General features: G+C 31.1%; 1 protein-coding gene across 1 annotated transcript in view; it reads right to left on the bottom strand.

Moving 5' to 3' along the window:
• The window catches only part of LOC145266635 (uncharacterized), a 471,019-nt gene that overhangs the window by 392,169 nt on the left and 62,197 nt on the right, over positions 1-16,653 (bottom strand). Inside the window, exons 10-16 of the mRNA XM_080122558.1 lie at positions 14,414-14,531; positions 10,796-10,911; positions 8,313-8,507; positions 5,614-5,742; positions 3,814-3,975; positions 3,418-3,602; positions 116-245 (exon numbers count right to left, since the gene is read on the bottom strand). Coding sequence (XP_079978684.1) covers positions 116-245; positions 3,418-3,602; positions 3,814-3,975; positions 5,614-5,742; positions 8,313-8,507; positions 10,796-10,911; positions 14,414-14,531 — 1,035 coding nt within the window. The remainder of the gene's footprint in view (positions 1-115; positions 246-3,417; positions 3,603-3,813; positions 3,976-5,613; positions 5,743-8,312; positions 8,508-10,795; positions 10,912-14,413; positions 14,532-16,653) is intronic.

Here is a 16,653-nt window from a genome sequence, read left to right as displayed (position 1 = left end):
AAGTGTATATATGTATACACGCGCAGATCATACATGTACAATGATATATAGATAGACACTAACATAAATGTACACAGAAAATATATAGGGGTTGATTAATAGAAAACATTTTTACATTTGAGGCGTCAAAAACCGGAGTTGGAATTGGTTGGTTTTCCTGGACGTCTACCTGGTACGCAGGTTGAATAAACTGGATCTTTGAACCATCCTGTATTTTAAGCTGGATACTACAATAGTTACTGCGCCTGTAAAAGATAGGGAAGAGTTAAATATATATACCACTAGCAGGCCGTTCGGCGTTGCTCGGTGAGAAAATGCAGATTTCGTTTTTATTATTATAGAACCAATGCTCTTTTAATTATCATATTGTGGTTAATATATAATAGTGATTACAAAGGTTTTTTTAATATGATGCCATCAGGTTGAATTGAAACAAAAACATTTGACTCTCCAGCAGTATTCGCTACCATATAAGCTAAGCACACATGAATATCAAAACTTTACAAATTAACACTGTTCAATTTATAAATGTATATCTAAGCACGTGTAATCGACTTCGCTCACCATATTCCCATTTTAACATTTTTACCCCTTATCAGTTTTCTTTCGACTAAAAACCAAATTTAATTTGTGCTACAAGTCCAAATACCCCATATGTCAAGTTTCAAGTATGTAGATAAAAAAAAAAATTATAGAGTAGTTTGGTGGAGACCGTTCCTCAGGCATACAGACAGACAAGCATACTTTTATAATATGTACAGATTGCAGCTAGATCATTAGTAACTAGACGATGATGATCATCAGGAATTGCTGTCACTGAGGTCAGAGGTCAAAAGGGAAATATATGAGCAGTTAAATAAAGAACTTTCTAGATTCGACTGCTCAGACAGAACACCTCTATCTATATAAAGATAGTGATGTCTATCTATTATATTATAAAACTCAAATCGTCTTGCTTATGCGTTGAAACCGTCCATCCGGTTTACAGCTTCCGGTTAAAAAAATTTTGCGCGTACGTAAGTAAATAAAAACAAAACCATGAAAGCAAATATAAAAATAGAAGTTTTGGTAATTTTTTACTTGGTTTCCACCTTAACATTTCCCTTTAAAATGACGACCTTTATAGGTTTTCGGGTATGCTGAAAACGAATACCGCATTTAAATTTTCCGCAAATAAGTATTTTTCGGATATTAAGAAATGTAAGTAATTATGTTAAAAGTGGTGGCCATTGTTGTACGGAAAGCGCGCATATTTTTGGCATAATTGATATACTCACTATTTCATAGCTAACTATAACATATACTGACCCAACGGGCCACGGTTAGTCTAGTATATTTATAGATGTGAATGTACATGATTAACTCATAAACTAATAAACCGATCATTATAAATTTTGGAACATAGCTGATAGGCGTAAGAGATCCAAACGTTGGTCATATTTAGTTTAATTTATTTCATTAAAAAGATTACAACGGAGATGAAAACTCTCCATGAAAATTCAGATAATTCAATTTTTTTTATTAAAAAATACTTCTGAGATATTAATAAATATTTATGAAATTTTAGTTTTTTTCTGTTTTTAGATGGCATAATATTGGCAGTGAAAATATATAAATATATATCTATGCAGGGTGTCCACAAAGTCTGGCTACATAACGTAGCCAGACTTTGTGGAAGCATCCTGTATATTATGTAGCCAGACTTTGTGGGCACCCTGTATACACACACACACACACACACACACACACACACACGTGCGTGTGTATATATATATATATATATATATATATATATATATATATATATATATATATATATATATAGGGTGCTCACAAAGTCTGGCTACATAATCTAGAGGATGCTTCCACAAAGTCTGGCTACATAATGTAGCCAGAATTTGTGGACACCCTGTATATCTATAAAAGTGAGAATTTGTATGTGTATGTGAGGACAATTCTCAACCCATATAATAAACGAATTTTTGTTCCACATACTTGAAATTTGGTATATAGGGTATTCAGATATGTGAAAAACTTATAGAAAGTAGGGAAATCGTATATAGTGGGTGTAGCTTGTCGGTATGTTTTATGAGAGTTTGGCAAGAGGAAATGATAGATTGGGGTTCAGTCGAGCATTTGCCATGATAATAACGATAGAACAGAGACAGACGTCTCTTCTGTTGGAAAAAGGTTGCAGGGAAGAGAAAAAGGACATCAACTATTAGGTTAGGGATGCCAGCTTTGAACTCTATCAAGATTGGATAGGTTAATGTGATTTACATTCATAATATGATATGTGGAAATATTTTCAGTATAATACCGAAAAACGATCCAAAGACAGTCCTTTGAACCACTAATTTACATAAGAATCCTTTTAATAGTTCATAATAAATTAATGTTTGGTGTTATTACTTTGAAATTTTATTACCTAATGTCTTGCTATTTATGTGCAATAATTTATTCGGCATTAGCACTAATTAATTAAAGTAATTTAATAAAAAGCAGATAGATTATTAAAAAAATGTTCTTATCTAAAACTAATATCGCTTGCTAATGAAAAGAGACAAGGCGGGGGAGAAGACGGGGACTGGCTGGAGTAGAAGGCTTTACGACATTTAAGGATCTCTACTTTGTAGGGGTGAGATTTTGCTGCTTATCAGGTTTATCGAGGATGTTGTCGTCGATGGGGTACTAATGCTGGAAGTTCGTCAAAGCATTTGCCATTGAAATACTTGTAAAACAGGCGAAAGAATGCCACATTTCGGCGATGGGACAGAGGTAGTTCATTTACTTCGAAATTGAAAGTTTAAGAATAAGACTCTAATCAACACGATCACTCAGACAAATTTATTACTTAAAAATATTACGCCCTTACTTACCAACATGTTTATGTTTATATATTTATATGAATAAGTGTTAGTCTTCTGTTGTTATTATCTGTATTGATCGGACTATTGTTCTCATTTTGAGTGTTATTTCTGCAACGTTTCGGTCAGATTAGCCTTCGACCGTCCTCAGACATTTTAGTTATTGTTTGGAAAAGAAACAAGAAACGTTACCGTAGATATTTTCGTATTCTTTGAGTTAGTCTATATTTTATGGTTATTGTTTCGTATTTATTAAAAATTTGTTGACAAAGGAGAGACAACTCTAATAACGATTGGCAGGGAATTATCTTCCTTCTGTCCCCGAAATTTCAGAAGATTGATGCTAAATAGAAAAAAATTTGAAACCATATTGAGAACGAAAAGCCTGATAGAATTAAGAATAATCAGTTAAAAAATTATGTGATTTCAGTATATTCTTTTCTGGTGTCACCTTTGACCATTAAGGTGTCACTCATCCTTTTCATTTTAACAACCACTTTTGTTGTGTAACATATATTTATTTAAATATCAATGTAACTATTTGACTTACCTTAAAGTTGCAGGGTTTGTGTTATCTTCTGCTTTAATAACAAGAGTCACCGCGTCAGATTTGGTAATTACGCCTTTGTAATAAACTTGATTTGTGTTTCTTATAACAAATTTTCCGGTTTGGTCGTTAACAATCGAATAGCTAATTTGTCCATTCAAACCAGAATCTGAATCTGTTGCAGAAACCTATAAAATAAAAATGTAGCTTTAAAAATAAGTCGCGGTTATTGTTAGGTTAGTCAATGTAAAATATTCGTAATTCAATGTATTTTTTCCCATCATAAACGTTATATTATTCAATTAAAAATGTTCTGATTTTCCATTAAACTAACAATCGTAATACTTAAGGAATATATAAAATATGTATACAAATAAGATAGACTAAAATGATTCTTACAGAAGTAAGAAATGTTTCTGTACTGTAGTCTCCCTCTTGTATATTGACGCTTGGGGGACACGTTGTAAATGCTGGCGTATTGTCATTTTTATCGAGAACCTGCACGGTGATCGTACCGGTGATCGTCTGGGGGTTCGGAACATTCTTTTCAGTAACTGTGACCTGAAAAGTAAAAAGAAAAGAAAAATTTAACACTCAGTTACATTGATCATCATTTTATATTTATGGTTAACCACACTCACCAAGGCCAGGCACCACTCGAGGATAAAAATCAGTGATGTTTGCAGATAGATGAAAGAACAGTATAGATTACGTCACGAGACGATTCGATAGTTATTTGTTGACCTTGATCTAGAAAATATATCATGTAGAAGTCTGTAAAGAAATATTCCAGTAAAACGGCTTCGAGCGGTGGGAAGTTCTGGGAAAGAAACCTTGTTCATGCAATGATTTTGATTACACACAGAGGAAGAAAGGGATGTTCTTTGCAGTATTGATAGCAAAAGGATTTTTGATGAGCTTTTACAGAGGGCACAGCTTGATGATCAGAGAACTTACCATGAAAATAGCGATGGAGTAAAAAAAGACGAACAATGACTCTTCTGTGTGAAAGGGAGTGAAGAGAAGATAATAAATCATCTCCCACTAGATTGTGAAGACGATTTTGTACTTCATCAAGATATTATCGGATTTATATATAACGAGTGTATTTACGTGCGTTCATGCACATGAGATCAATTTTAATATAATTTAGATCATAGTTAAGTTAGTCAAAATTGATTATAAAATTTGAGCAAAAATCGATAAAATTTGAGCAAAAAATCGATTATAAAATTTGAGCAGAAAATAAGTTATAAAATTTGAGCAAAAAATAGATTATCAAATTTTAGATAATTTTTAATTCAAAATAGATTATAAAATTTGAGTAAAATTTAGATGATAGAATTTGGAATAAATTTTTATGGTTTAAATCATAGTTAAGTTAACTAAAATAGATTATAAAATTGATATAAAAATAAATTACAAAATTTGAATAAAAATAGATTATAAAGTTTTAATAAAAATAGATTATAAAATTTTCGATAATTTTTAATGATTTAGATTATAGTTAAGTTAACCAAAATAGATTATAAAATTTGAGTAAAAATAGACAATCTTAATAAAAAAATAGATTATACAATTTGGGATAATTTTTAATGATTTAGCTAATTTACTCAAAAATAGATTATAAAATTTGAGTAAAAATAGATTATCAAATTTAAGCAAAAAATAAATGAAAAAAAAAAATTAATAAATTTTTTTATGATTTAGATCATAGTCAAGGTAGACAAAAGATATTATATAATTTGAGATTAATTTTAATTATTTTATAGTTAAGGTAGCCAAAATGTATTATAAAATTTGAGCAAAGATTATAAAATTTGAGGTAAATTTTAACGTGAATTAGACCATAGTACATACTAGATCATAGTAAAATTAACCAAAATAGATAATAAAAATTGATAAAAATAGATTATAAAGTTTTAATAAAAAAAAGATTATAAAATTTGAGCAAGGATAAATTTTAAAATTTACGAAAAACATTATGAGATTTAAATCGAAGTTCATAAAATGGAGAGATAGTATAAAAAGAAACTAATTTTAAAAATCCGGTTGAGATACATTTGCATTTGATTAACTTTAATTTCTAGAAGATTAGACTTTCGAGAAAGTTAAACACAGTGTGTGCTTCGTAGTCCCCATCTACAGCACAATTAGTACGTAGATATTGACAGAAAATATTAATAGATAAATGCTTACTGGCAGTTGGTAACTTTTGGTTTTTTCGTAATCCAATACAGCATCTTTCAATTCAATGTAATTATTCTGGTTAATTTCAAAAACTGCAGAGTTGGCCTTGATGTCATAATCCACTGTTTGACCTGCCGCCTACACAAAAATAATATGTGTTAAAAACAAAGAAAAGTGTCAAATACAATAGGAAATATCCTATGGATTTAAACTACTTATATTACATAAATTACAATATAAAAATATTCCACGAAATAGGAGTGCAGGTAAATACTAATATGAAACATTAATTATAATATAAGCATATACTATGAAATATGAGCGTATGAAAATAATTATACACGGCATTAATTATAATATTAGAATACATTATGTAATATGCGTGTTGGAGAAATAATTAATTATGACATGTAAATAAACCATAAGACAACAATGCTAGATAATAATCATATAAAACGTTAATTATGTATGATATATAAATAAACCATGAAATCTGAGTGTAGGGAGACAGTCAGATATATAAGATATTGATTATGATGTAAAATATTCTAGGGAATATGAGTATAAGGAATAATATTACAAAACATTGATTAATTGTTTTCAAAATCAGGCCTAAATAGCAATTTCTTTGACACATCGATATAATATTGAAAGCATGACATTTTTATAAGCTTGTCTCTTTGGCTATATTATAAGTAGAAATATATCTTGATTCACATTACTTACTTTTTTGAAAACTTTTATTCCGACTAGGAAAACATTTAGAATGGATATGCTTTCCCTCCTTTCATTATAATGAAAAGGAGCTAACAAAGATCTGTTTCCGAAAAGTTTCCCTTGGAAGCGTTAAAAATAATCTCATATATTAAACTATCTAAAACTTTGGAAGCTATTTATTTCAAATAATTTTTTTTTTAATAGAAATAAAAACATTACATATTCCTCATATATCATCCATCATCATATAGAAAAGAACCGGGTTTGTTGGAAACTGCTAGTGTGTTATATATTCGCTGCGGCCAGTCGTTCAATGTGCTTTCAGTCTATATGATTTCTAAATCGACTTTTGTCACTGTCAACGATATATACACCTGGCAGCACATGAACACATGAAACACTACCAGGTGGGTCATAAAAATATTGTGTTTATTCCCAATGACAAGCATTTTTAATTTTAGAATGACCGATGTGACATCAGTGAAGGCACGTAGCGGGGGTGTGGTGCGGACGTTTTTGGAAGCTTGTTCTCGTTCTGTGACCAACTTTCTGTGTCTGTTCGCTTTCTGTCGATTTATATAAATATTCTTTCATTCTGGATGTTTAATACTTTCCATTGTTTATTGTTCTACTTCTTTGGCCGATATTTGTCTTACATATTTTTTTGTCAAATTATGCATTTCAGCACATGGAATGAATGCCTCTCTTCACTAGGTTACCTGCAAAATAGCCAACACTGGTTGGCGGTGCTGTTAAGGATGGAATCCTGAGCGAGAGTTTTGAAATACCAAAACAGGTGCAACAGGATAGCTGACGCTGGTAACCACAGCAACCGCATAATACATATGCAAATGACCAAGCCGGCTGTGCAAAGTGACGTTACAACAGAGACAAAAGAACACACATGGCCAAAGAAAGGGAGGTGTTCAAAAGTGTTTAGAGAAGCACATGGTCAACACGTGGCCGGAAAAGGAATTGTGTGCACAGAGAAGCATGTATTCGAGATATGGCCGGATAATAACAGCGAGTGACACGTGGATGACGAGATCGTCTTAAAATGATATGTTCATGCGAGAAATAAGCTGTGTACTATATATATATATATATATATATATATATATATATATATATATATACACATAATATTACCTACATATATACTACCCTTCCAATTTACCCTTATATGTGGTACCTACTTCTAATTACTATCTGCTATTTTATCCTATTCTTTCAATCTATTTTCTTTTCCAAATGTCATTAAGCCATTTTTTTTTTATATTTGCCTTTTTATAATTCTGGCCTTTCTCTTGTTCTGATGAGAAGCATTTAACTCCGAAATGCCAGGTTTTTGTTTGTTAAATTTTACCTTAACTTTTCCTTATTGTTCTGATGATATAATAAAGTAATAAAAAACTTTTATTCCTCATCTTTATTTAATATTATTGTTTTCTGCTCCCCTTGATAGTGTTGAACTTTTCTGATCTTGATTAGTTTGCGTTGTTAAAAATTTACTCTTCAATAACATATATATGTATATATGTGTAGTAATTTATAAAATATATATGGCGATTAAGCTACACTGAATATTCGGCGTTTCATCCACTCTAGGATTCCTCAGGCATAAGCCTGAGGAATCCTAGAGTGGATGAAATGCCAAATATTCAGTGTAGATTAATCGCCATATATATTTTATAAATTACTAACTAGGTCTACCTACGTATTGAGCACTTTTGAAGTAAATACTTAAAGTTTACGCATAAATCTGTACTTTCGTATATTAATTTTATGTGGGTAAATGAAGTAGTTATATATATATGTATATATATATCGTATAATTTTATTTAAAAAGGGAAGTAGTAAAAGGAGATAGTAGTTATAATGTACTATCTGTCCTGCAATCATATAACCATACTCCTAGGATTTACCAGCAGTCTTTTAATGGGGGAGGGGCGATAGTGTAATGTCACCGAAGTTAATGTAAAGTTACATACCAAATCATTGTCAGAGATAACAATCTGAAGTGGTCCAGAAAGAGCATTTGTTAAGACAAGCGCACCGACTGGCGAGTTCTCGTAGATGGATCCCACTGTAGACGAGCTTATAAATGGTAGATTATTATCCTGTGGCAAAACAACTGTATTTATGATGGCTGTAGCGTAACGCTTGTTGAAGGTCTGTTCTTCTGCCTGAAAATAAAAGATTCATAATTTATTAAAAACACATTAATAAACAAAATGTACGCATTCTTTGGATTCTTTGGACTAATGTTTTCAGCTTGAGTGTCGCAAATAGGATGGAGTAATTGGTTAAAGTAAGCATTAAAGTTGCATTCTTGAGTATTGAAGGTTCAATTCTAAGCGCAGGCGACTCAAAAATACAACTGCAAATCACATCCAGTCATGGCTGACAGGATATGAGCATGCTACCTCCATGGATGGTTTTGTTCGAAAATCAGTCCAGTTTCCAAGTTCGATAAAAAAAATTCCAGAGTTCGATAGAAATGGTTCCCGAGTTCGACAAGGTACACGTTAAAAAGGTCGTAGATTACATGGACCGAAACTCTGGGAAAATAAAACTCAATGAGAACAGTAGTTCGAAGGATCCAAATAATACGAATAATTGTCATCTAAAAATTCAGAATTGTAATAAACAAATAATAACGATAAGTATATTTTTTATTCTTGTTCACCCCAAACAAGGCATATTGCGTTTAAGCCCTCGTATAACGGATAAGAAATAGTTTAAAAATGAACAAACTTCAATGTAAAAATGATATATTCAGTCAGAGAATTGTCATTTTCACATCTCTTATATGTTTACCAAGCTTTTTCTTTAGTTCCATTGAGTTTCACCGATATCTATCTGCCGGCAAATATTACATAGATCAGTATACATATCTTCATTATATGTGGTTTTGTGGGTTATTAGATTTTTTATATGTTTTTTAACGGTTGCCTCATAGTTTGTGATGTAGTTTGTGTTATTGGAATTATTAGTTTATTTAGTGTGACAAATTATTGTATTGTTGACATGGAACAGGAAAAAATATCAGTTTATAAAATTAATATAGAAATAATTTTGATATTTTCTTTTGTATAATACGCTATGTTAGAATTTTATTTCTATAATTTTCATTACACACACGCACACACACCCACACACACACACACACACACACACACACACACACACACACACACACACACACACACACACACACACACATATATATATATATATATATATATATATATATATATATATATATATCAGCAAGGTTACGTAGCATTGTCCAGGGCCATAAAACAACTAAATAAATGATGCAAAATATTTACTCTTACGCCAGAAGAAAAATTCTTTTTTTATATGAGGAGTGAAACTATAAAGTTTAGGAGGCCTCCAGAGCGCGAATGAAAGTAAGTTGCTCACACTTCCTTTTCTTAGCAGAGAATCACATTTGTTAAGAAAATTAAGGTTTGCGTCCTTAAATTTAAAAAAATGCTGCTTTATTTTATTGACTGTATTAATACGTGATAACATTAAAAATCGTGTTTAATTATTATTTTTTTATAAATGAGCCACCGCTTATCAAGGCTTGGAGGCCACTCGAGGATAAGAGTTAATGAGTGTACAGTAATCAAGAGGAAAATATCGTAGTAATCGTTAAGAGTGGAAATTAGGTAAATTTGATTACTTAAGGGGACGGCTCATCAAGAACTTCTTTACATTGGACTTGAAGACGACCATATTGTTATCAGCTGGAAAGCATGCAAACGACAGAGAGTGCCATAGTCGTGCAGTTCTAAGAAAGAAGCTTTGTTCATGGAATCTACGTTTACGTTTAAGCACAGATAAAGTGTGGGGGAAATTATTTATAGTGGTTTTAGCTATAGGAATGTTTTTCATGAAAGTTTGCAACGAGGGAAAGCTCAGACGAACACTTTCATGAAAATAATGATAGAGCAGAGACAGGCTCGCAACGTTTCTTCTGTGGGAAAGAGGTTGCAGGGAAAAGAAAACGGCATCCCCTACTAGACTACGAAGCCTATGTTGAACTCTGTCAAGACAGGATTAGGTACTTCTAGCAGCTCCTGCCCAGATGTGGCAATATTACTCCATCCTAGGACGTAATTAGCTCTTATACAGGTAGAGAATTGCATCGACATTAAAGGATACATATGGCCATTTCACTTCTTACGAAATGTAATAGTTTGTTGCGTATCTTAGAAGTTTTAGTTGGAAATGCACACAGACAACTACCATTCATATAATATATGTATATATGCTATTGCTTTTAAAATTTTCTAGTTTGAAATGCGAATCCGAATGGAAAGTTCGGGTTTCATACGAAATTGTATGGAGCGATAAATGTATTTCAATCATCATATTTTCGATTTGAGAACTTAATGTAGTGACGTTTACTTTGGTTATTTTTTTTAATAAAGAAAACAGTGAAAAAAAAAAAAAGACGTACCCGAATAAAAATTTGAATAGACATTCCACTTGAAATCGCTTGAGTTTGTTGTAAAGTCCAAGTGTCTGAGTTTTGTTTTGTCACAGAAAATCTATTTTGATATCCTGTCGGTAAAGCTGTTAAAATAAAAATGGGGAAAGATGTCAATTAAATTCGTTTTTATTATTTTCTATTATAATTTCGGAAACTCTATGACAATTATTGGCATTTAACAAGTCAAAGGTAAATCTATACTTATAATTATAAGGTCGGTGAAAAAAGTTTTGTATATTAGTAGAAGAGCCGTTTTAAACCATTGTTGTTTATTTTATGCATATTGTTATTACTTAAACATATCACTATTATTAATTTATACCTTTTTTATTAAGATTATTAAAGCTTCATTCATATTTTTGCAATATTCTCATCCATGTTAGCCCCAAACTGACTTACTTTAGTCAACACAAAACGGAATTATCGTCCATTATGGTAAGGCTCGTTCTCACGCAGTACTACTGGTCAATGATCTCGTAGGAGATTTTGTTTCGGAAATAATTCCCCATCCTGCATATTCTCCTGACCTAGCTCACTCGGATTATCATTTATTTAGGAAACTACAAATTATTTAGGTGGCCTTAGGTTAACATTAGTGTTGGGACGATTAATCGGAATCGGGAATCGAACAAATCAAAATTTTTGGGGTATCAGAATCGGTATCGGAATAAGAAAGATTTGTGTCTATTTTCCGATGCGAAAACGATTCTTTTAATTGTCTTTTTTATTTGATTTTGTTTAAAACAAAATTTTCCATTGTTGAAAGAAATGTTAAAAACATAAATATTTATTGATTTTAAATAACCAGTAAAACTAGAAATCTATAGATCATCCTTCACAAGTTTATTTTGATATTTGAGAAAATATCTGCACATTTAATTTTTCCCGATTACCGTAAAAACACACGTTAAAAACTCTATAGTAAAATATGTAGATATGTAAAAGAACTGGAATCGGTAATTGTATCAGAATCGGGAAAATATTAGACTCGTTCCATCACTAGTTAACATCACAAGTGAAAATCGAACGTGTGTTAGATTCATATTTCACACCTAAGCCTAAAGAATTTTACAAACAATGAATTTATAAGCGTTTGGTTAATGAAAAAAGATTAAGCAGAGTACACAGTATTAAAGCAGTAGATCTTACGATCTAAATTCCAGAGTTCGAATCTCATGTAAGTCTAAAAATTCTTAAAAACTGAATTTATTTTTTAAAAATATAAATTAATCTACTTTAATGATATAAAAAAAAACATTACAGGAATATTATTTTAAACAAAGTGACATTTTATATTAGTTGTATTGATCGAACTGTTATTCTCATCTTATACAACTTTTCGGTCGGTTTGTCTTTCGACCGTCCTCAGGCATCTTGGTTGATTTACTCTTTTCTTCTCCAAACAACAACCAACGTACCTGAGGACGGTCAAAGGCCAAACCGACCGAAACGTTGCACAAATAACACTGAAAATTAGAACAACAGTCCGATCAATACAACTAATATAAACAATCAGTCCTCATCTAAAAAAATCAGAGCTCTAAATGTCATTTTGTTTGATAATCAGTAAAAGTAAATACACAAACACACACAAACACACACACACATGTATATATATGAAAAAGAAAATTCAAACTGTAAGTTGAACTTTACAATCAAAATTTATTGTTCGACTGAATACTCCAAAAAACAATTTACGGTCCTTATTCCGCGGAGTTTCAAAGAACTCTATTCTTATTATTCTTCCCATCAGAAGACATGAAGAAATCAGCAAATTATATTTGTAGCAATGCTAGAATTTGCTAGTAAAGGAATTAAGTGAAACCGCAATTTATTGTATTGTACAATAAAAAAGTGAAAAAATGTTGGATATGTAAAAGAATATATATAATATTTCAGCGTGCTGTGCCGATAGATATAAAATAGAATGGTTCGAGGTGCTACATAGAGCGGGCTCCAAAAACCATTTAAAGATTTTGGAGTCTGTCTCTATCGCGGTGCGTCAACCTTCTTTGTACCGGCAAAAGGAAACATCCAACGCATTGTTTCTCTTTGGGGAACTTTGAATTTTTTCGCCTGTTTTTTTTTTTTTTTTTTTTTCTCTCCCTCGTTGTGCCAATGTTTTAATCGTTTTAAACGTTAATAAATTTAATTAGTGTCCCCGCACCTTTGGCACATTTAATAAGTTCCCCATTAGAACTCTTTATTTTCGACACAATATTATTTTGTACGCTATCGATTTTCTCCTGATGAGATGATAGCCGAAAGAGCTCTTAAATTCTGTACCTCTAATCATTTATATATATATATATATATATATATATATATATATATATATATATATATATATATATATATATTTCTCCTATTCGCTACACAATTTCTTTTTCTTTTTTTATCCTCGCTATTAATTTATTATCTTTTGACCACGTTTTTAAACGATGTTTTCTCCTCAGTTGCCAACGTTAATCTTGAAAAGGGTTGGCTGAAAGACGTCTCGATTGTTTTTTTTTCTGCCCCACCCCTTATTTATCCCTTTTATCTACTTTATGTTTGTTAAACACACAATAAGAGCTTAGGAGAAATACATTTAGAAGTATAATTTGGTCTTCTTTTTGAATTTTCTTCTTTAATTGTTTATGTTTAAACTTTAGACAAAAAAAATCTAAACCCTCAGCAATTAATTATGGCACTACGTTCTGTGTGATTCAATAGTGTTATAAAATGATGTACCCATAAAAATCTTTATATATATATATATATATATATATATATATATATATATATATATATATATATAGTAAGTTTTGCAAACATATCTGACAATTAAGCTACACAGAACTATCCGGGTTGCATCCTCTGGAGGATTTGTCAGAGTGTCGAACCCCACGAAAATGAAACGCGGAAAATTCTGTGAAGTTTAAATACCTGACATATTTCCAAAACTTACTACCTAGCTGTAGCTGTATTTACGTACTGAGCACTGTCAAAGTAAATACTGTACAAAGTTGCATAAAATTATATATATATATATATATATATATATATATATATATATATATATATATATATATATATATATATATATATATATATATATATATATATATACTAGTGTTGGAACGATTAATGGGAATCAGAGTCAGGAATCAGAAAAATCAGAACATTTGAGAGTAATAGAATTGGAAAAAATTATGCATTTCATTCGATGCCAAAACGATTATTTTGTCTTTTAATTTTATGTTTTAAATACAAAATCTTTCTTTGCGAGTAATAATTATAAAATAATAAAGATTTATTGATTTTTAACTACTAATAAAACTAAAATCGACAGATTATCCCTACTAGTAGTATATGGTTTTTATTTTGGACAATATGTCCACATTTAGCATGCGTTTTTATGGTTATCGGAAAAAAATAACAACTTCATAGTTAAATATTTATGAAGTAGCGTACTTAGTAATTGTATTGGAATAAGGATTTTTGTACTGAATCGATTAAGAGATTCATAGGTTTTATAAATTCAACATTTTTTAATACCCGGACAACACCGAATATATCTGTATGGTATAAAAAGAAACTCACTTTTCTCCACGTAAAGCACCAAGACAGAATTTAATGTATCTTTGTCCTTCGCCTGTAGTTGTACTGGAGCTAGAGGATTGTTGGCTGGTCTTGGATAGAGTTGAATATTTGTATTTATCTAGAAGGAAACAAAACACATATATATATATATATATATATATATATATATATAGTCTGTAAAGTTTTTTAACCTTTAAACTATATACAAATAAAAACAAACACTTTTTGTCCTTATATATACGAGGTTACATTCAATATGTTTCCAGACTTTTTTGTACTGCATTTAAAATTGTCATAGATTCTTAAAAATTCAATGTTATTGCTATACATCTTGACGATCCGATTTTTATTTCAGGTTCAAATGAACAGCTACAGCTACAGCAGAAATTGGAACACACCCTATTAAAGCCTGATCGTCACAGCTGGTGAATTTCAAAAAAGGCAATCTCGACATGAGCACACCTTAGAAGAACGATATGCAATTCAATTCTGTTTTAAACTTGGAAGAAAATTCCACAGAAACGTATGGAATGTTTCAGACTGCTTTTGGACTATCTTGCATGAATCGAACATCAGCTTTTGAGTGGCATTCAAGGATGATGAGAGGTGTGGGAAGAGTAAGAAAGTCAGATCATCAGAGTTTATTGGCCAATTAAAGAATTTAATGGATAGGAACGTCGTTTGTCTATAGAGACAATAAGTGCACAGTTTGATATCAATGTGGGAATTGCGCACACAATTATTCGCGAGGTACTGAAGATGCAAAAGATTTGCATGAAGTTTTCCCAAGAGTGCTCTATCCTTGCCACAGACTTGCATCAGGACAGTTTCTCGCGTTTCCATAGTTCAGACTTGCTACTTGTGACTTTTTGTTATTCCCTAAGCTCAAAGAAAACCTTAGAGGCTCTCGTTATGAGAAACTTGAGGAGATGAGAGAGACCGTGTCGAGGGTCATTGACACTCGTACACTACAGGCCCTCCCACGTTCTTGGAGCGGTAAACAAGTGCATTACAGCTGGACGAGATTACTTCGAAGGCGACTAGTTTCATGTGTACTATCAATAAATGTGTCCATACGGAAACGTCTGGAAACTTATTAGAAGGCACCTTGTATATGCATAATACATAAAAGAATATAAGATAGAAAATACCAGCGATTAAATTTAAAAATTACCATGAATTACGGCGTTTATTAAGTGAAGTCATTTTTTTGTTTGGTTTAAGAATCTAATGATTTCTGACAATATCACATTTATCATGTTTAATATTGATTTGTATTACCCCTCAATATCTTCTTCTTTGATGAATAAGTATTTCAATACGACTAAAGATAAAAATAATATAACTAAAGTAATTGATATAATTAAGCTAGCTAGAAAGTCATTTATTACATATAATAATAAACTAAATATGGATTAGAAAAAATAGAGATAATAATTTTGATAATACTCTAGGGTCCAAATTGAGCACAAGTTACTGATCTAGTGAGATTTTTTATATTGAACAAATTGCACAAAGGCAATCTTGAATTGGTAGGAGGGCTATATAAAGTTGATGACTTGTTTTTGATGACTCCTATTTTAATAATATTACGGGAAATAAAAAGTTGCGAAAATTCTTTAGGAAAAACCTTAAAATATCTATAGATATCAATCATAGTTTTGTAAAGGTTTTAATGTTATATTATATTGATTAACAATACATATGGGCCCCATTGTAAATATAACCATACTTTATGTTATTAAGTACTTGCGGAATTTTTAATTTTGATTTCAAATGAAGTATTTTAAAATAAGTTTTCGTTATAATACTTTTACTTTATATATCATTTTAAAATCACGTTTTTTGCTTTATCTAATCGTTTAAATTGCAATCGTTTTAAAACAATTATGTCGTCTTTTCAGAACGTTGAATATAAGATGGAAAACAGAAAACTCGCACAATTTTCTTATTTCAATTCAAACCAGGCCCAAAACTGCTAAAACAGCTCACGATACCAACGAAGCGTTTGGCCCATGAACGACTACTGAACGTACAGTACAATGGTGGTTTAAGAAATTTCGTGATGGCGACGAGAGTCTTGAAAATAATGAGCATAGTAGTCGGCCATCAGATGTTGACAACGATTAATTAAGAACCTTAATCGAAACCAATCATTGCACAACTGCTCGAGAACTTGCTACTGTATTAGACGTAACGTATCCGACTATTTCCAATCACTTGAAGATTGGAAAGACAAA

Source organism: Euprymna scolopes, chromosome 41 (assembly GCF_053919585.1).
Source record: "Euprymna scolopes isolate OS-2025 chromosome 41, ASM5391958v1, whole genome shotgun sequence".
In the NCBI taxonomy this organism is placed as follows: domain Eukaryota; kingdom Metazoa; phylum Mollusca; class Cephalopoda; order Sepiida; family Sepiolidae; genus Euprymna; species Euprymna scolopes.
Note: the sequence above shows the minus strand (reverse complement) of the source record. Positions and strands in the feature narration are given on the sequence as shown.